The 15,335-nt window shown below is 37.8% G+C and overlaps 1 protein-coding gene across 1 annotated transcript in view; it reads right to left on the reverse strand.

The window, feature by feature from the left end:
• Nucleotides 1–866: 866 nt before the first annotated feature.
• Nucleotides 867–15,335, reverse strand: part of amrt (TM2 domain-containing protein 2 amaretto) — a 63,911-nt gene continuing 49,442 nt past the window's right edge. Inside the window, exons 3-4 of the mRNA XM_089087569.1 lie at nt 8,960–9,075; nt 867–1,172 (exon numbers count right to left, since the gene is read on the reverse strand). Coding sequence (XP_088943695.1) covers nt 959–1,172; nt 8,960–9,075 — 330 coding nt within the window. The 3' untranslated portion in view covers nt 867–958. The remainder of the gene's footprint in view (nt 1,173–8,959; nt 9,076–15,335) is intronic.

The following is a 15,335-nucleotide window of genomic DNA, read 5'->3' on the forward strand; positions in this document are numbered from 1 at the left end:
TGCATTTATGCTCCTTTGACAACTTGGATGTATTTAAACGCTTTTGAAAAAAGTTAGCCTCAATTTTGTAGATGGGTTTCATCTGGTACATGGTGGGAAAGGTCCCAATGTGTACCATATTTTCCCATCCTACTATATACCAGATGACACCAATCTGCAAAATCTAGCGTTGTTTTAACTTCTGAATGTTTCGCCACAAGATGACCACCTAACATGACCAGATAATTTGGCTTTCATTTGGTACCCCAAGCGCTAAATTTTACTGAACTAAAAAAGAATAAACAAAGAAAATCCAAAGACAAAGTGTTTCTTGGAGTGTATTTCCCAAGCTTTGAGAAAGGTTTGCTCAGAAACAGAAATTGTACTATACCAAAACAATTGGTCTGGACTGGATAGTTGAAAATCAAACTACCTATGCTAGTATTGCTAGATGCGGCTCACGCATTTTTCGAAAATGCCGTATGGCAGAATGCTAGATGGCACCCCCTTTCACCTCGTTGTGTATTGTTAGGGTGAGTAATATCGTCCGTCAGGTGTGTTGCGGCGAGGGTCTTGCGGGCCTAAATGTCACGCCTCATATTATATTTGAAATGAGCTAAGGTTAGTGAAAGTCATAACTATTCCTAATTATTATTTGTTAGAAAGAACAGACGCACAGAAGTTGCACCTGTGCTACGGAGTTGTGTTTCCAAGTTTTTTATATGACGAGAAAAAAAACATCATCCGATATATATATATATATATATATATATATATATATATATATATATATATATATATATATATATATATATACAAATATATATCTTTTTTTGTATAACTTATAACAGTCAAACTGCACTAACTTAATCGTCCAATAAAAGCTCTTAACAAAACACGAATATATTATTTTAAGTTCATTTCCGTTTTAACAATAAAATACAAAAATATGTGACTGAGAATAAAATAGAAAAGGAAACTATGCATATGGGACCCAATTGGTTCCATCTTCTGGTTGAAGACCGCCAGTTATCAACAAAATGATGTCTACCATCCACCAGATGCCGACACCTCCAAGCGTTAACACCTTGCCGACAGCAGTTCCTGTATGTCCTAAGCAGAATCTGTCAAGCCCAAGGAATCCAAGAAAAATGCTATAGAGCAAGGTTGATAAAAAGTAATGATTTCCATATCTGAAAAAAGATGAAACTTTTTTACGATAAAATTCTGGGAAATGTATGGAAAAAAATATGAAATAATCTCCTACGATATTGACATTCGACTCTGCCGGAAGTCCTATTCAATAAATAATAATAATAAATCAATTGAAAGTAAAGAGCGATGGTAAAACATAAACCGAGCAAGATTTATTCCGGTTATGAGGGAAGCTGCTCTCTCCAGAACTTCCCTCTCTTTACGCTAAATTTTTGTAGTGCTTTACTGATAGCCATTTTGAGAGTAAAACGGAGTTTGTCAGTAATGGGTTTTAATTTCCAATTATTTCTGGGATATATTTATGTTCGTTTTAAGTTTTATTGTTCGCTCTTTGCTTACATATGAAAAAAATTTTTGTTTTTTATTTAACTTCTATTCGCTTTTAATACCATACCCAGGGTTACCTTAAATATGAGGTTGGCCACCACGCCTCAACTTTCATTCAAGTTTAATACCAATGCTTCGAGAAACGACTCATTTAGTATAATTGCATTTTCCAAATAAACTTTAATATTCCAATTCAATTCATCTAAAGCAACAGAAACATAGACAGTTTGAAAACATGGGAAAGAACACTTTTTCAGGCTGTAATTATCCCCCCCCCCACAAAAGAATCTGTTAGCCAACCAATAGCCGGTAGACAACAATGTGACACTCTATACCCTTTAGCTTTATCGGATAAAGGGTCTACAATAACATTTCATTTTTTATGGTCTGCATGTATGTTGAGAAAGAAATGATATACCATAAACACGTATGACCTCTGAGATTGGGAGGCTATATGAAACCATTTTAACAGTTCTCAGAGTTTTCGCTCGATAATATTCCGGCCATATTCGGGCCAAAATTGCTGTTTTACAGGCCAAAATGCTAGAATTCGGCGGTTTATAGTCAGCCTGATCTCTTCTATTAAAAAAACATTAGATCTTTCCGTTTTAATTCAAATGAATCCTTTTTTGATTAATCTACGTCTACTGGTCGAATACAATCACCCCCTAAAAAAAAAAACAAAAAAAAAAAACGTAAGCATGACCATACTTCTCTGGAAAAATTAAAAAAAAAATCGTGTTTTGTGTGGCTTTAGCCTTCTTCATTGTATAATTTTAATCAAGATCGCAACACTTTTTGGGTTCTTTTAGTCTCCTTTTCTAAAATTATGCAAAGCTATAATTTTCTAGTTTAATTTTTCTAAAATTATGCAAAGAATAAATTTTCTAGTAGGTTTTTATGAGCAATAGAAAGATTAAAAAGTTTTGCATATTCAGAATCAACATTAATAATAGATGTAGAGGAGTCTAGAAGAGCATTACCTTCTCATTTAATTCCAAGCTTTCCCATAACCTTTGTCGTGATCCTTAAGACAAAGTCCATTAAAATTATCTGTATAAATGTGGATAGGACAAAACCCTACTTAACTCCAGATTCCAGCTACTAATCTCACTTCCTACCTTAACCACAGCAGTATTGTTCTCGTAAATAGCACTAATAATTTTAATGTACTTATCTGGTACATCATACAAGGACAGAACCTTCACAAAAGTTGTTCTATCGGCTGAATCAAATGCCTGTTCATAATGTGTAAAACTAAGGACAAAAGAGGTTTGATTATTGAGAAAATTCCTAATTATTAATCCAAGAGTGAAAATTTGTTCAGTGCATTCTCTTTCCTTCCTAAAACCCCACTGTCCTTCTCTTAGAACTCTATCTACAGGATCTCTTTATCTAATAAGTATCGTCATGCTAAGTAATTTGTTCCATGCTAATGCCTCTATCTATAAAACGTCCCTTTTTCAAAGTTTCGATCACTATTAACACTAGCCACTCCATGCCTACAGTTTGTTACCATGAAATATTTGATATTTTTGTTTTCAGTCTGTATATCATGTAAAGCTCGCTTTTACTCTCTTTCCCCGTTTATTGGTTGGTAATTTGTCTCCTCTTCTTTCTGCAAGATATTCTGACGAAAAAAATTTAAGGGTCCCTCCCATATTAAGTCGGATCAGATCACAACTAGGACATTAGCTAGGACTAGGACATCACACTAGGACAACTAGGACATCACAACTAGGACATCAAAACTAGGACTAGGACAACTAGGACTCAACTAGGACATTAGCTCTTACTTCCCACCAAATTTGGTCAAAATCCAACATGTCCCGGTAACAAGAGTATGAGGCCCCTCTCATCCACCACATAGGTTGGATCTGGTACGAAGTTCCAAAAACCACAACCAAGTAATTTACTCTTACTTCTCACCATGTGCCGCTGGAATGTGGCAACTTGTTCTGGTGGATTTCGTGACTAAAAGAATTTAGGAACTCCGTGCAGCTACCAGAGTGGGTATGAACCCAAAGAGCCAAAACTAGGAATATTAAGTGCTAAACTTGCCCAAATTTGCGTACTACACAGCGATTTTCGTTACTACAGTCAACAATTTTTTGGCGCGTGTCGTGGCTTGCACCGTGCGCATGGTCCGTTTAAGTGTACTTAGATTAGTTTTAGGTCATTTTTTCACCGTTTTATCTCTGGTTATAACAATATTAGCACCAATCTTACGAAATGAACACGACAAAAACGCTATCTCGGTTATATCAACTTTGCGCCTATCTTTCGATTCGAATTCAGGAAAAAAAAAACGCTCCATGCTTTTTGTTAGTTTCTCTGTCTTTTTTCCAAATCTTAATTATTTCGTCCAAGACATAAGAAAAACTGTAGCAAGAAAGAGCTACTACTTGGTCATTCAATGTCGCTCGTGCTACAAGTGGTAATCCTGCTTACATGTGAAATTGAAAACGAAATGGATTCTTCTGTCCATGTGTGTGTCAAACAAATTTTTCTATGTAAAAAATGAACGAGTTTTTTTGAATTGAATTTATAAAAAACACGTAAATGTAAGAATTAGCTTCCAACCGCGCCTTTAAACAGCTCTCTACGACAGTCCAGTGCCTTGAACGCTAAAAAAAGTTTAAGGTTTAGTGAATTTTTAAACGAACGTAATTGATTACTTTTTATTTACTAATATTTTTTCAATTATTTTGGATCTTTTTTTATTTGTGCATTTAAAAAAATACTACCACTACCACCAACAACTCACCTCAGCACCAAGCCGCCTGAGGCCATCACAGCTACGCAAGCTCCTCCTCAATCCCAATCTATCCAAAGCCTCCCTTTTTGCACCCTCTTACGAAGTTCCCATTTCCTTTAAATCTTTCTTTATGGTATCCTTCCACCCTAAACGAGGATGACCTGCTTTCCGTACAGCCTGAAACAGTGGCCCAAAAAGGATAATCTTCTACAATCTATCATCCTTCATCCGCTTAACGTGCCTTAGTCACCTTAACTTTTCTTTCACTATAGCCTTAGAAAGCGCTACTGAGCCACATTTTTCGTACAGCCTATCGTTTGAAATACGGCCAGTCAGCCGGGTACCCACAATCCTTAAGCAATTTCTCTGGAAAACATCTAGCAAATCTTCATCCGCTTTTCGGAACGCCCATGCTTCAGAGCCACATTTGACCACTGTCATCACTGTAGCTTCTAATATTCTAATCTTGGTTTTAATACTTATCTTCCTATTCTTCCGACATTTTTTTAACTGTGAAAAAACACACGGAGCCTTGGCTATTCTACTTTTAGTATCTTCACTCCCACCATCTTTACTAATACTACTACCAAGGTAAGTGAAGCTGCCCACCTGATTAATCTTTTCATTACCCAACGTCAGATTTTCATCTTTACTTATTCCTAGCCTTACTGACTTAGTCTTCTTAACATTAATTTTTAAACCTATTCTAGCACCCTGAACTCGCAAAACTTCTAAAAGTTCATTTATTTTGCTCACACTTTCATCCAGGATGCTTAAATCATCAGCATAATCTAAGTCCAGTAGACTTTTTCTAAGTCCAGTAAAACTGAGGACCAATGGTGTTTGACAACTTATGCACTCCTCAATTATTAACCTAAGAATGACAATTTGGTCGACACATCCTCTACCTTTTCTAAAACAGCACTGTTCTTCTCTTAAAACTTTGTCTATGGCATCTCTCAGTCAAACAAGTATCATATTACTAAGTAATTTACTACCTTCAGAAACCAGACTAATGCCTCGATAATTACCACGCTCGCTTTCATCACCTTTCTTATAAAGTGGCTTAATTAAGGTTTTCCTAAAATCGTTAGGTACTTCCCTTTTTTTCAAAAATCATATTCATAATCTTCAGTAGCTTGTTTCTAACATCAAAGACACCATATTTAAGAAACTCATTTACCACCCTATCAGCACCTGGAACCTTATTATTTTTTAATCCTTTTAGTACTGTCGCTAGTTCTTCCTCATAAAACAAATATTCCTTCACATCCAAGGCATCGCAAACTTTATCATTTTACTCTGTATCTTTTCCTGCAACTCTATCTCGGTTTAGCAAATTCTCAAAATTTTCTGCCCATCTCTCTTTAATTCTTTCCTTATCGCTAATTATGGCCCCATTCCTATCTTTAACTGGGCCAAGTCCAGATTTACTACTCCCTCTCAATTTATTAACATCCCAGTACAATATTTTTCTATTACGCTGTCTAGCTGCATCTTCCAGATCCTTGGCAATTTGATCCATGGCCTCCACTTCACACCTCCTTAGTTCATATTTTAATACTTTCTCCACTTTCTTTACATTCCTTTTTTTCATATGATCTGTCACTCAGACAATTCTTCTACAGGCCCTTTCTTTTGTCTAATAAACATAAAGCTTTTTCACTAAAATTCCTAGCTGCAGTCCTAGCTTTCTTCCCTATGACACCTTCAGAAACTTCACAAATTATTTTTCTCGAATTATTCCAACCATCTTCCTCATAATCAAATTTTAAACCCTCAAGTTTAGTATTTAACTGTTCCCGGTAAGTTTCTCTGAAATTCTCATCCTGGAGTCTACCAACATCATAACTTCCCGGGAGGTAGTTACCCTTCCGATATTTCAGCTTTAAATTAACCCTTGACACTACTAGATGGTGACCTTTACTATTAACCTCAATAACAGCACTTCTTGTATTGATTCTGCCAGTCTTCGGTTTACTATAACATAACCAATAAGGTTTGCTGTCTTACCATCACATGAATACCATGTTAACTTATGAGCCATTTTATGACCAAACACCGTATTGTTTATAACTAGATTGCTATACCTATAAAATTGCAAAAGTCTGTATCCATTACTGTTTTCTTTTCCTACACCAAATTTACCTAGGCTAGGATACCATCTATTCCTATTTCTACCAGCCTGGATGTTAAAATCTGCTAGTAAAAACATCATATTTCTACCTGGGACCCTGTCTATTTGCTCCTGTAACTGTAAGTAAAATTCATCTGAGTCACTAGTATCTCCCTCAGTCGGTTCTACAGGGGCATATACTACTATAACTGATTTCCTGAACTTTTTAGTCATAAAATGAGCAATTAGTATTCTATTATTAATACCTTCCCAGCCTATACAAGACTTAGCAGCTTCTTTATTCATCATGAACCCTACTCCCTGTCTATGTACCCCATCCTTCCTGCCTGAGTAAATAAATTTTATATCACCTAATTTCATGTTTCCTACCCCTGGGATATAAGTATCTGAAACTCCTAATAAGCCCAGCTCGAAGCGTCTAAATTCATCAGTCAAAATGTCATTACAATAGCTGTTTTGTAACTTAGTAACATTCCAAGTTCCAATTTTCATGTTCTTTAAATTATTGACATTACTTTGGCCTCAGGAAAAGCAATGATCCCGGATACCAGTGCAGGGCGGGGATCACATATCTTCTCAAGTCTACACCGAAGTGCTTAAGCCGGCTTAGAACCGGACAGCAAGAAGTCCTGGGATCTCCAGTATGAATGGAGGCTTTGTGCAATCCTGGCCCCATCTTGGCCATAACATGATTTCCAGCACTTGGTAGTGCTCTTCTATCTACAAGAGTAGAAATCCTGCACAGACAATCTCAAGCCTATTACCTCCGACTCATTACATATTCATGCCTAAAAATATTATGCTACTACGGGGAGGCAGCCCATAGTAGATGAATTAGCTAGGAAGAGGTTTTTCAGCCCGAAGAAGCCCGTCAAAAAAGATCAAGCCCGGAAGAATTGTCCGTTAATCAGAATCCCGTGCGAATGCTGTGTCGTTTACTAGGCTATAATTTCTTCGAGGTGCGCCACTCCTCGAAATAGAGTCGAAATAGGAAATAGAGTTGACCACAAGGTCTCCAGTCATGCAGGTACCCCGAAAGGGTTGAAGCAGCCCTTTGCAGAGGCCGTTGTCCATAGATATGGATCTTACGCCCTGCCGCAGTTGTCCTCCTATAGAGGATCCTCCCGCGATTGTGTGCTGCATCACCATACAATTTTACCCATTATTGGGAAAAGGTTTGTAACTCATGGGACTTGTGGACACACCGGTGAGCCCTATTGAGTGCACATTCGAGAGGCCTTCTTCCTCCTCCACCTGCACTTATGAACGCGGGGAGGGTGCCCCAGTTTCTATTATAGACCCCCAGGGACAAGGTCCCCCCTTGGTTCGTGCCTCCTATGGAGCTACCCAACATATTTGTAGGGCGTTCCACTATCACCACCTGGGGACACGCTGAGTGGCATGGGGGAGGCCAGGAGCATAAGTTAAGACAATAAAGCCAAATCAATAAAATGAAAGCAGATTTCCAAAATAATGATAGAAATTATGGTGTTTAGGCTACATGTTATAGCCACCACACTAAAGAAGTGAAGTTAGTTATAGTCAAAATATACCAAAATATAATGAAAATATGATATTTTAGTAACAAAATTATGGAAACTACAACAGAGAATTATGGAAAGCAGGCTGCCTAGAATGCATCATATTAAATACTAAACCTATTTATCTCTATAGATTAAATATTTATTTAAAATATACTGGCATAGATACCATTATCTCACTCAGGCTTAGCTGATTATCTCCAAGTGGACACATAAAACTGGTTTCAATACAGATCAAGAACAAAGTATTGTTACTACAACACATAAGTACCAAAATTACAATTTTAAATGAAAGGTAGTAAATTAATTTACAAATACAACATAAAAAGTGCAAAAAAAAACTTGCCAAAGATATCTGCAGCATACAACTTTAGAAGGTGATCTAATTATCTAAAATATCACGTATGACAGCCCCTAGTTTTTAAATCTATATTTGCTAATAGACAATATTAGTAAGGTGTCTAGTGTAGTTTTTTCTAGTGTTAAGATCTTGGAAATTATAGGTTTTGATGCAAAATTGTGTATTTTTCTAAGTTTTTTTCTTAACTTTTAATTGATCACCCCATTTCCCCCTCCCAATCAACAAAGGGCCGCCACCCCCGTCCCCCGGATATGGGTAGCCGCTGATCCCTGAGTAAATTAAATCATCTCAGAGGAATCCTGGCACAAACCCGAAGACTTCAGGCAATACCCAGTTGAGATACATACCCCTGCCAAGCCTGACCCAGGTGCAAAACATCAATGATCAGTACCACCCCACATACATTTCTTGCGAAACCCACCTAAGGTGCCGCCAAGTCAACTGAACAAATAGAAGAAATGTATTTAGTAAATAGAAGTCAACTGAAAAAATATATTTAGTAAATAGAAGATTTATTCCATAAGGTGGGTTGCAAAAATTTTTGAATCTCATACCGAGCCATGATAAAGAAAAAGCATTAAAACAAACTTTGGTAACGCTGGGTAAAACCATTTAATGTTGTAGCGGAGGTCGGGGCTTACCTGATACAAGGGAAGCCTCCTTTGAGAAATCGTCGCTCACCAAAACATTCAATATCACCTAAAACAGTACAGTGTACTTTGGTTTTTTCAACGTCAGCATAGTTTTGGCCACCAAACTGAAATAGAGGTAATAGTTAGCGCAAATAATTATTTATCAATTGATCTTTGTTTTCCAATTCATAAACAAAAGAGTTAAAAATCTCTCACTCTAGGGTACAACCAAAGTTAGAATGAACCCCTTGTTTTAGATTTAAACAATATTTTGTTTTATATTTAAACAATAAATTTAAGGGCTAAATCCAACGAAACTCAATGATAAAAAATAAAATAAACAACACCTCGAATAAAATACCTGAATAAAACATCTCGCTCTTTACGCTTAAGTTTGAATTTTGTCCCAATTCTTTAAGAGCGACTCCTGAAACACACGGGTCATTTAATTAGAACAATAAGAAGCTTAAAAAAAACAACTTTAGCGTAAAGAGCAAAGTGTTGGGGAGGGGGCATCCTCTTCATATATGTGATAGTTTCTGTCCCTTTTAAGTTTTAATGTTGCTCCTTACTTTCAGCTGAAAAAACTTGTTTTTTTAATTTAATTCTATCAAAAACAAACTTATGGAGTTTAGACTACGCCTAAGCCTACAATAAAGGGAAATTGGGAAAACAAAACGCCGACGGCAGCAATGCAGCCGTCCACTATCACTACAATAAACGATCGGTAAAATAAACTACTACTACTACTACTAACAACGCACCGCAGTACAAAGCCGCCAGAGGCCAACACAGCTACGCACACTCCTCCTCTATTCCATTCTATTTAAAGCCTCCCTCTTTACACCCTCCCAGAAAGTTCCTGTTTTCCTTAAATCTTTCTTTATGACATCCTCGCATCCCAACCGCGGACGACCTACTTTCTGTTTAGCCCTAGACGGTTGGCCGAAAAGGACAATCTTCGGCAATCTGTCAGGCTTCATCCACAAAACGTGCCCTACCCTTCTCAACCTTTCTATCATTATAACCTTAGAAAGCGGAATTGAACCACACTTTTCGTACAGCCTATTGTTTGAAATTGTGCATGGGCCCTGTTCTGTTTTTATAAAGAAACAGAAAACAAATAAACAGGGTTTGAAAGAAACAGAACAGTAACAGAACAGGTCAACAAAAAAACAGAAAACCGGTTTCTGTTCTGTTTTTTTTTTTATAAAAGCAGAAAACAGCTGTTTCCTTCAAAAAACAGCTGTTTCTGAACATACAAAGCTTAAAGAAGAAACAAAATTGTGAATGATAAGTTTTGGCTTATTATCAAAGAAGTAATAATAGAATAAGTTGTTCAAGCCTTAAAGCTTATCATTTAAAAATTGTGCTTTCTCAGCGTTTGGACATTGTACGGGCATACTGCTTTCGCGTGAAATAATTACCGATCAAAAATGTCGGTTCGCTCGACACACTAGTAGTAGGTACGCTCAGATGTGCTCTAAGGGTACACTATAAGATTTAGAGCGATGTCTGCCAGCTTCAGAAAAATTTCTTCGTTTGGAGTCCAGAAAATGAATGGGTCTCCAATCTAAAAATATTAACTTTTAGTCTCTCCTTCATTTTTCGTCAGGATTGTCACTTGCGGTAACACTTTTGAGCAAATATTGTACAATTGCGGCATTTTTTTTCAAAAAGGTGACAAAGCAATATCTGAAAAACAACTTTTATTATTAAGTTAGACCTTTAAGGGCAAGTTGTGTGGGATTTTGAGTTAGCCAGAAGGCACTATGTGTATACTTTTAATATTACCGCTGCAGTTACTGTAGCTAATAACGCCACGGGTATTAAGGTGAAACTTTTAGGGAACGTTTAGGAGGAGTCTTAATTAAACAAAAAACTGTATGCATACAGGCTTTCGAAAGTGCATATAAGCAATGCCATAGGCAGCATCACTCTATAATTGTTAGGAATATTATTGAAACTTTTAAAGGAGCTAATTTGATTCAAATTTAAAAGTTCTGGTGGCCTTTTTAATAATAAAAAGAGATTGGAGGGCAAGCAGCCCTTCTCTTTTTGAGACAGCCATTTTGTTCAGCATTGTAGAACGGTCCAGCAACCAAGTCTTTTAGGATATTGGGCATGTCACCCCTCCTCCCCCCCCCCCAATTATGCAATTGGCCTATTATTTTTTGAAAATAAATGTTTCTTTAATCTAAATCAAAAGGCATTGTTTATGGTTGCCAATAAGAATCCTCAGCAATATATCGAGAAAAACTAGGGGTATTAAGTTAAAACTTCTGGGGCTACTAATATTACTACTTCTGCTCTTACAATTTAAATAAATAAAATGAGTGTAAGTTTATCCAGGTTGTCAAATAGCATAGATAGTATCTTTTGGGAATGATATAGTTTTATTTTTCAGGTCAACTTCAGGAGTTATAGTAGCTTAAAACTACCACAAATCACTATCAATAAATAAATGAAACTCAAAACAAACAGAAATTACAAAAAATAGCCGAGTCAAACTCAAAGCGAGTAAAAAGTAACATGAGTAGGGCTGATAACCCCCATGCCTTCTCAAGACCAGAATATAATTTGCGCTTTACTGAAAACAAAATACGTTTTAAATGTTTTCACTTTTTTTTTACTTTCATAAATGCAAAATTATCAAACCTTTAAGGAATAAATATCAATATATGTAAATTAAACTGACAATCCACGGTCATTTGTTTTTTGTGTTTTTCAGTAAAGCGCAAATTGTTTTCTGGTCTTGAGAAGGCATAGGGGTTATCAGCCCTATTCATGTTAATTTTTCTCGTTTTAAGTTTGACTTGGCCATTTATTTTAATTTCTGTTTGTTTTGGTCTTCATTTATATATTGATAGTGATTTATGGTATTTTTACGTTTGGAAGATTATTTGACTTTATTTCTATTCCTTCTTGACTTAATGGAGCTCTTTACTTTTCTGTGCGAAACTTGTTTTGTGGAAAAAGTTAAATTAATAGCTGTGAAAGAACACCTTGGGCCCGGATCACAGAATTCCTGTGTTGTTTTAAAATCACTTTTCTGTGAACAGGCAGCGTAGAGGCGGATTGCACCTGGCACTTTGATGATAAATCCCTTCAGTGCAGTTTTTGTCAAGAAAAAGAACACTCAGTGATAATTTATTGCGCCCCCTGGCTACGATCGTATTTAACGCCTCTGCCGAGATGATGGCCTATGGAACTAAATGCATGATTTTAAACCGATCGTTTTTACCAATTGTTTTCTAGAGGTGTATTGGATAGTATTGAGACGTGCACCTAGGGCAGTGAGAGAGTGTGATTACAGAAGAGACAAGGCATTTATCTAACCAAGCAGGAGGCACCTGAGGCGAGCTGGAATCATGTTGCTACCTCCTACGTAGCAAAAACGGCTTTGCTTCTTCCTTACCTTAGACCTTAGCTCCTCCTGTACCTCCAGAGGCACACAGGGCGTCCGTTAACAGCCTTCAATCATCCCGGAAATTAACTGCGGCGTAGATGTCCTTCCACTCTGGGACTAAGGATGCATGAAGGGCTCTCCTGTTCCGCTCATATGTCCTGCGAAGCGTGTTTTTGGGCCTTCCTCGTCGACACGTGTCGTCTGGTTGCCAATGGAGAAGCATATTCGGTAGTCTCGATCCTGGCATACGGATAACAGAGGCCAAGATAGCGCCATCTTCGTTGCCTGACTACATCAGCGACATCAGGCTGGTTTGTGTAGCGGCGAACTTCCAAGTTTGTTATCCTATCCTTCCAGTTAATATTCATGATACGTCGAAGACAGTTGTTTTCATAGGCAGTGAGTCGTGTTTCTTGCTCAGCGGTGAGTTTTAAAAAATACATCGCGTACGTCAAGATCGAAAGGACGTTGCTTCTGAAAAGGCGAAGTTTTAGCTGGAGTGAATATTTCGCTGATCTCCAGACTGGTCAAAGTCGTTGAAATGCCGAGCTTGCCAGGGCTATTCTTGTTTTCAGCTCTTTTTCGGAATCGCCACTAAACGAGACTGTGCTACCAAGATATCGGAAGGTGGTGACTTGCTCTATGCTTTCAGTCCCCAGCTGGATATTCATCTGTGAGTTAGTGGTTGACATCGCTTTGGTTTTGGGGGCGTTGATATGTAACCCAATCTGCTCGGCTCTTTCGGCTAACTTGCATAAAAAGTCTTGAAGTTTGCTTTTGTCGTTCTCCATCAATCCAACATCGTCGGCAAAGTCGAGATCTTGGACTAGTCTGCCTGCAATTCTGATCCCATTACCATCAATTTGTCTGAATATGTAGTCTACTATGAGAATAAAGAGGAATGGAGACAATACGCATCCTTGTTTGACACCTGTCATCACTTTGAAATAAGTATTGTATTTCCTTCAGAGGTTCTCACGCAGCATTCCGTGTCTTCGTAAATTGCCATGATAAGGCGAACCAGCTTTTCAGGAATACCGTAGAGATCAGGATCCTCCATAGTATTGGGCGGTCTATTGAGTCGAACGCTTTTTAAAAGTCAACGAACAATAGATATAGATGTTGTCTCCACTCATTTGGTTCTTCAAGTATGGTGCGCAGTGTGAATATCAGATCGGCGCAAGATCTTTTTGGTCGGAAACCATCTTGCTCCTCGCGTAAATGCGGGTTTAAGGCAGCTTGAAGTCTTGTCAGGATGATTATGCAGAAGAGTTTTCCGGGTATCGAGAGGAGGTTGATGCCTCTGTATTTGCCTCAGACTGTCGTGTCTCCTTTTTTGAACAATTTAATTATGGTTCCTGCTCTCCAGTCTTTGGGGACTTTTTCTTTTTGCCAGAGGAGGGAAAAGAAGCCTAGCCACACCGAAAGGGACCTGTGGATTGATGAATTGACAATTTCTCCAGATATACGGTCACTTCCCGGAGATTTTTCATTCTTCAACTTATTCGAGGCTGAAAGGATCTCATTCACCGTTGGCTCGTCTTCATTAATGAGGAGATCCAAAAATGGACTGTCCGGAATATCTGGTAGAACAGAAGGGGACGGGCGGTTGAGAAGGCTTTCGAAGTAATCCGCCCATCTATTTTTCCGGTCATCTGGATCGGTTAGTAGTCTTCCGTTTTCCTCTTTTACTGGTCCATCTTGCACGTTGGTCTTCCCAGCGATTTCTTTAGTTAGGCGGTACACAGCTCTCGTGTCACCACGTCGGGCTGCCTCTTCTGCCATTCTCGCTCTCTCATTGAGGTGCTGCTGCTTGTCTGATCTAGCACTTTTCTTCACTTCTCTGTCCATTTCTTTATACGCTATATCTTTCATGACATCACCAGATGGATCATTACTGATCATGCTTTTTTTTATTTTCTTGCGGTCTTCGATCAAGTCCCATGTCTTCTGAGATATCCACAGTTTTTTTATTGACTTTTTAAAGCCAAGAACTTCTTCAGCAGTTTCTGTGTAGTTTTTTTGTATAGTCGTCCAAACTTTTTCCACGTCTTGTGGTATATCAGCAAGTGCCTCACATCTGTTCGAGAGTTTAATGCTGAATTGTCTCCCAACATCTTTGTCTCTGAGCTTCTTGACGTTGGAATTTCATGATAGTTTTGTTGGTTGTCGAGATCTGTTGGAGCGGAGTTTCTACTTGAATGTTGCTACAAGAAGTTCATGGTCCGACCCGACGTCCGCACTTCTCACGTCTTTCAGACTAGTTCTCCACCGTCGTCGGATCAGAAAGTGGCAATCTGATTTTTGACAATTTTGTCTGGGGATGTCCATGTATACTTATGGATATCTTTGTGCTCGAATAATGTACCTCTTTGCTTCTTCAGTTGATATAATTCCTGAGGTAAGTTGGATTTTTGAAGAAGTTGCCTGTTAAGTAGGTGCAAGTGTAGGACAATTCATTTTGTATTTTTTCATTGAACAAAGCCTTTTTGTATTTAAAAATAATGGAAAAAGCGACAAATTTGCCCCCTCCCCTATGCATTGAAAAACACATTATGTGTCCCCATATATCCGTGTAAACTTACTACACGAACAGGTATCGGGGGGAGCATTTATACTAGAAGCTATTCTGAAAACCAATTGGTAGAAATATTCGGTGATTATGTACTATCTGTAACACACGCGAAAAGTGAAGTTTTGTTAATGCTAATGATATAAAAAAAAATAGGATAAAAATATAATAGTTTAGAAAAAATTTTCGGCTATTTATTTGCATATTAGGTGGGGGTGGGGGTAAAGCATAGCTTTTATTAAATGCGTAACCTAGCCTAACCCAACCTAGGTGTCTTTTTTCCCCCTAAACCCAAAAAAACAATAGTTTAGATATTGTAAATGCAATGACAAACCACGGTTTCCAATCCAATAAAAAAACCCGTTTGACTAGTTTTTTAAGCATTTTCCCTATATAATGAGGCG

This window comes from Artemia sp. Qi Xiang Cuo, chromosome 4 (assembly GCF_049724085.1).
Source record: "Artemia sp. Qi Xiang Cuo chromosome 4, ASM4972408v1, whole genome shotgun sequence".
Lineage (NCBI taxonomy): Eukaryota > Metazoa > Arthropoda > Branchiopoda > Anostraca > Artemiidae > Artemia > Artemia sp. Qi Xiang Cuo.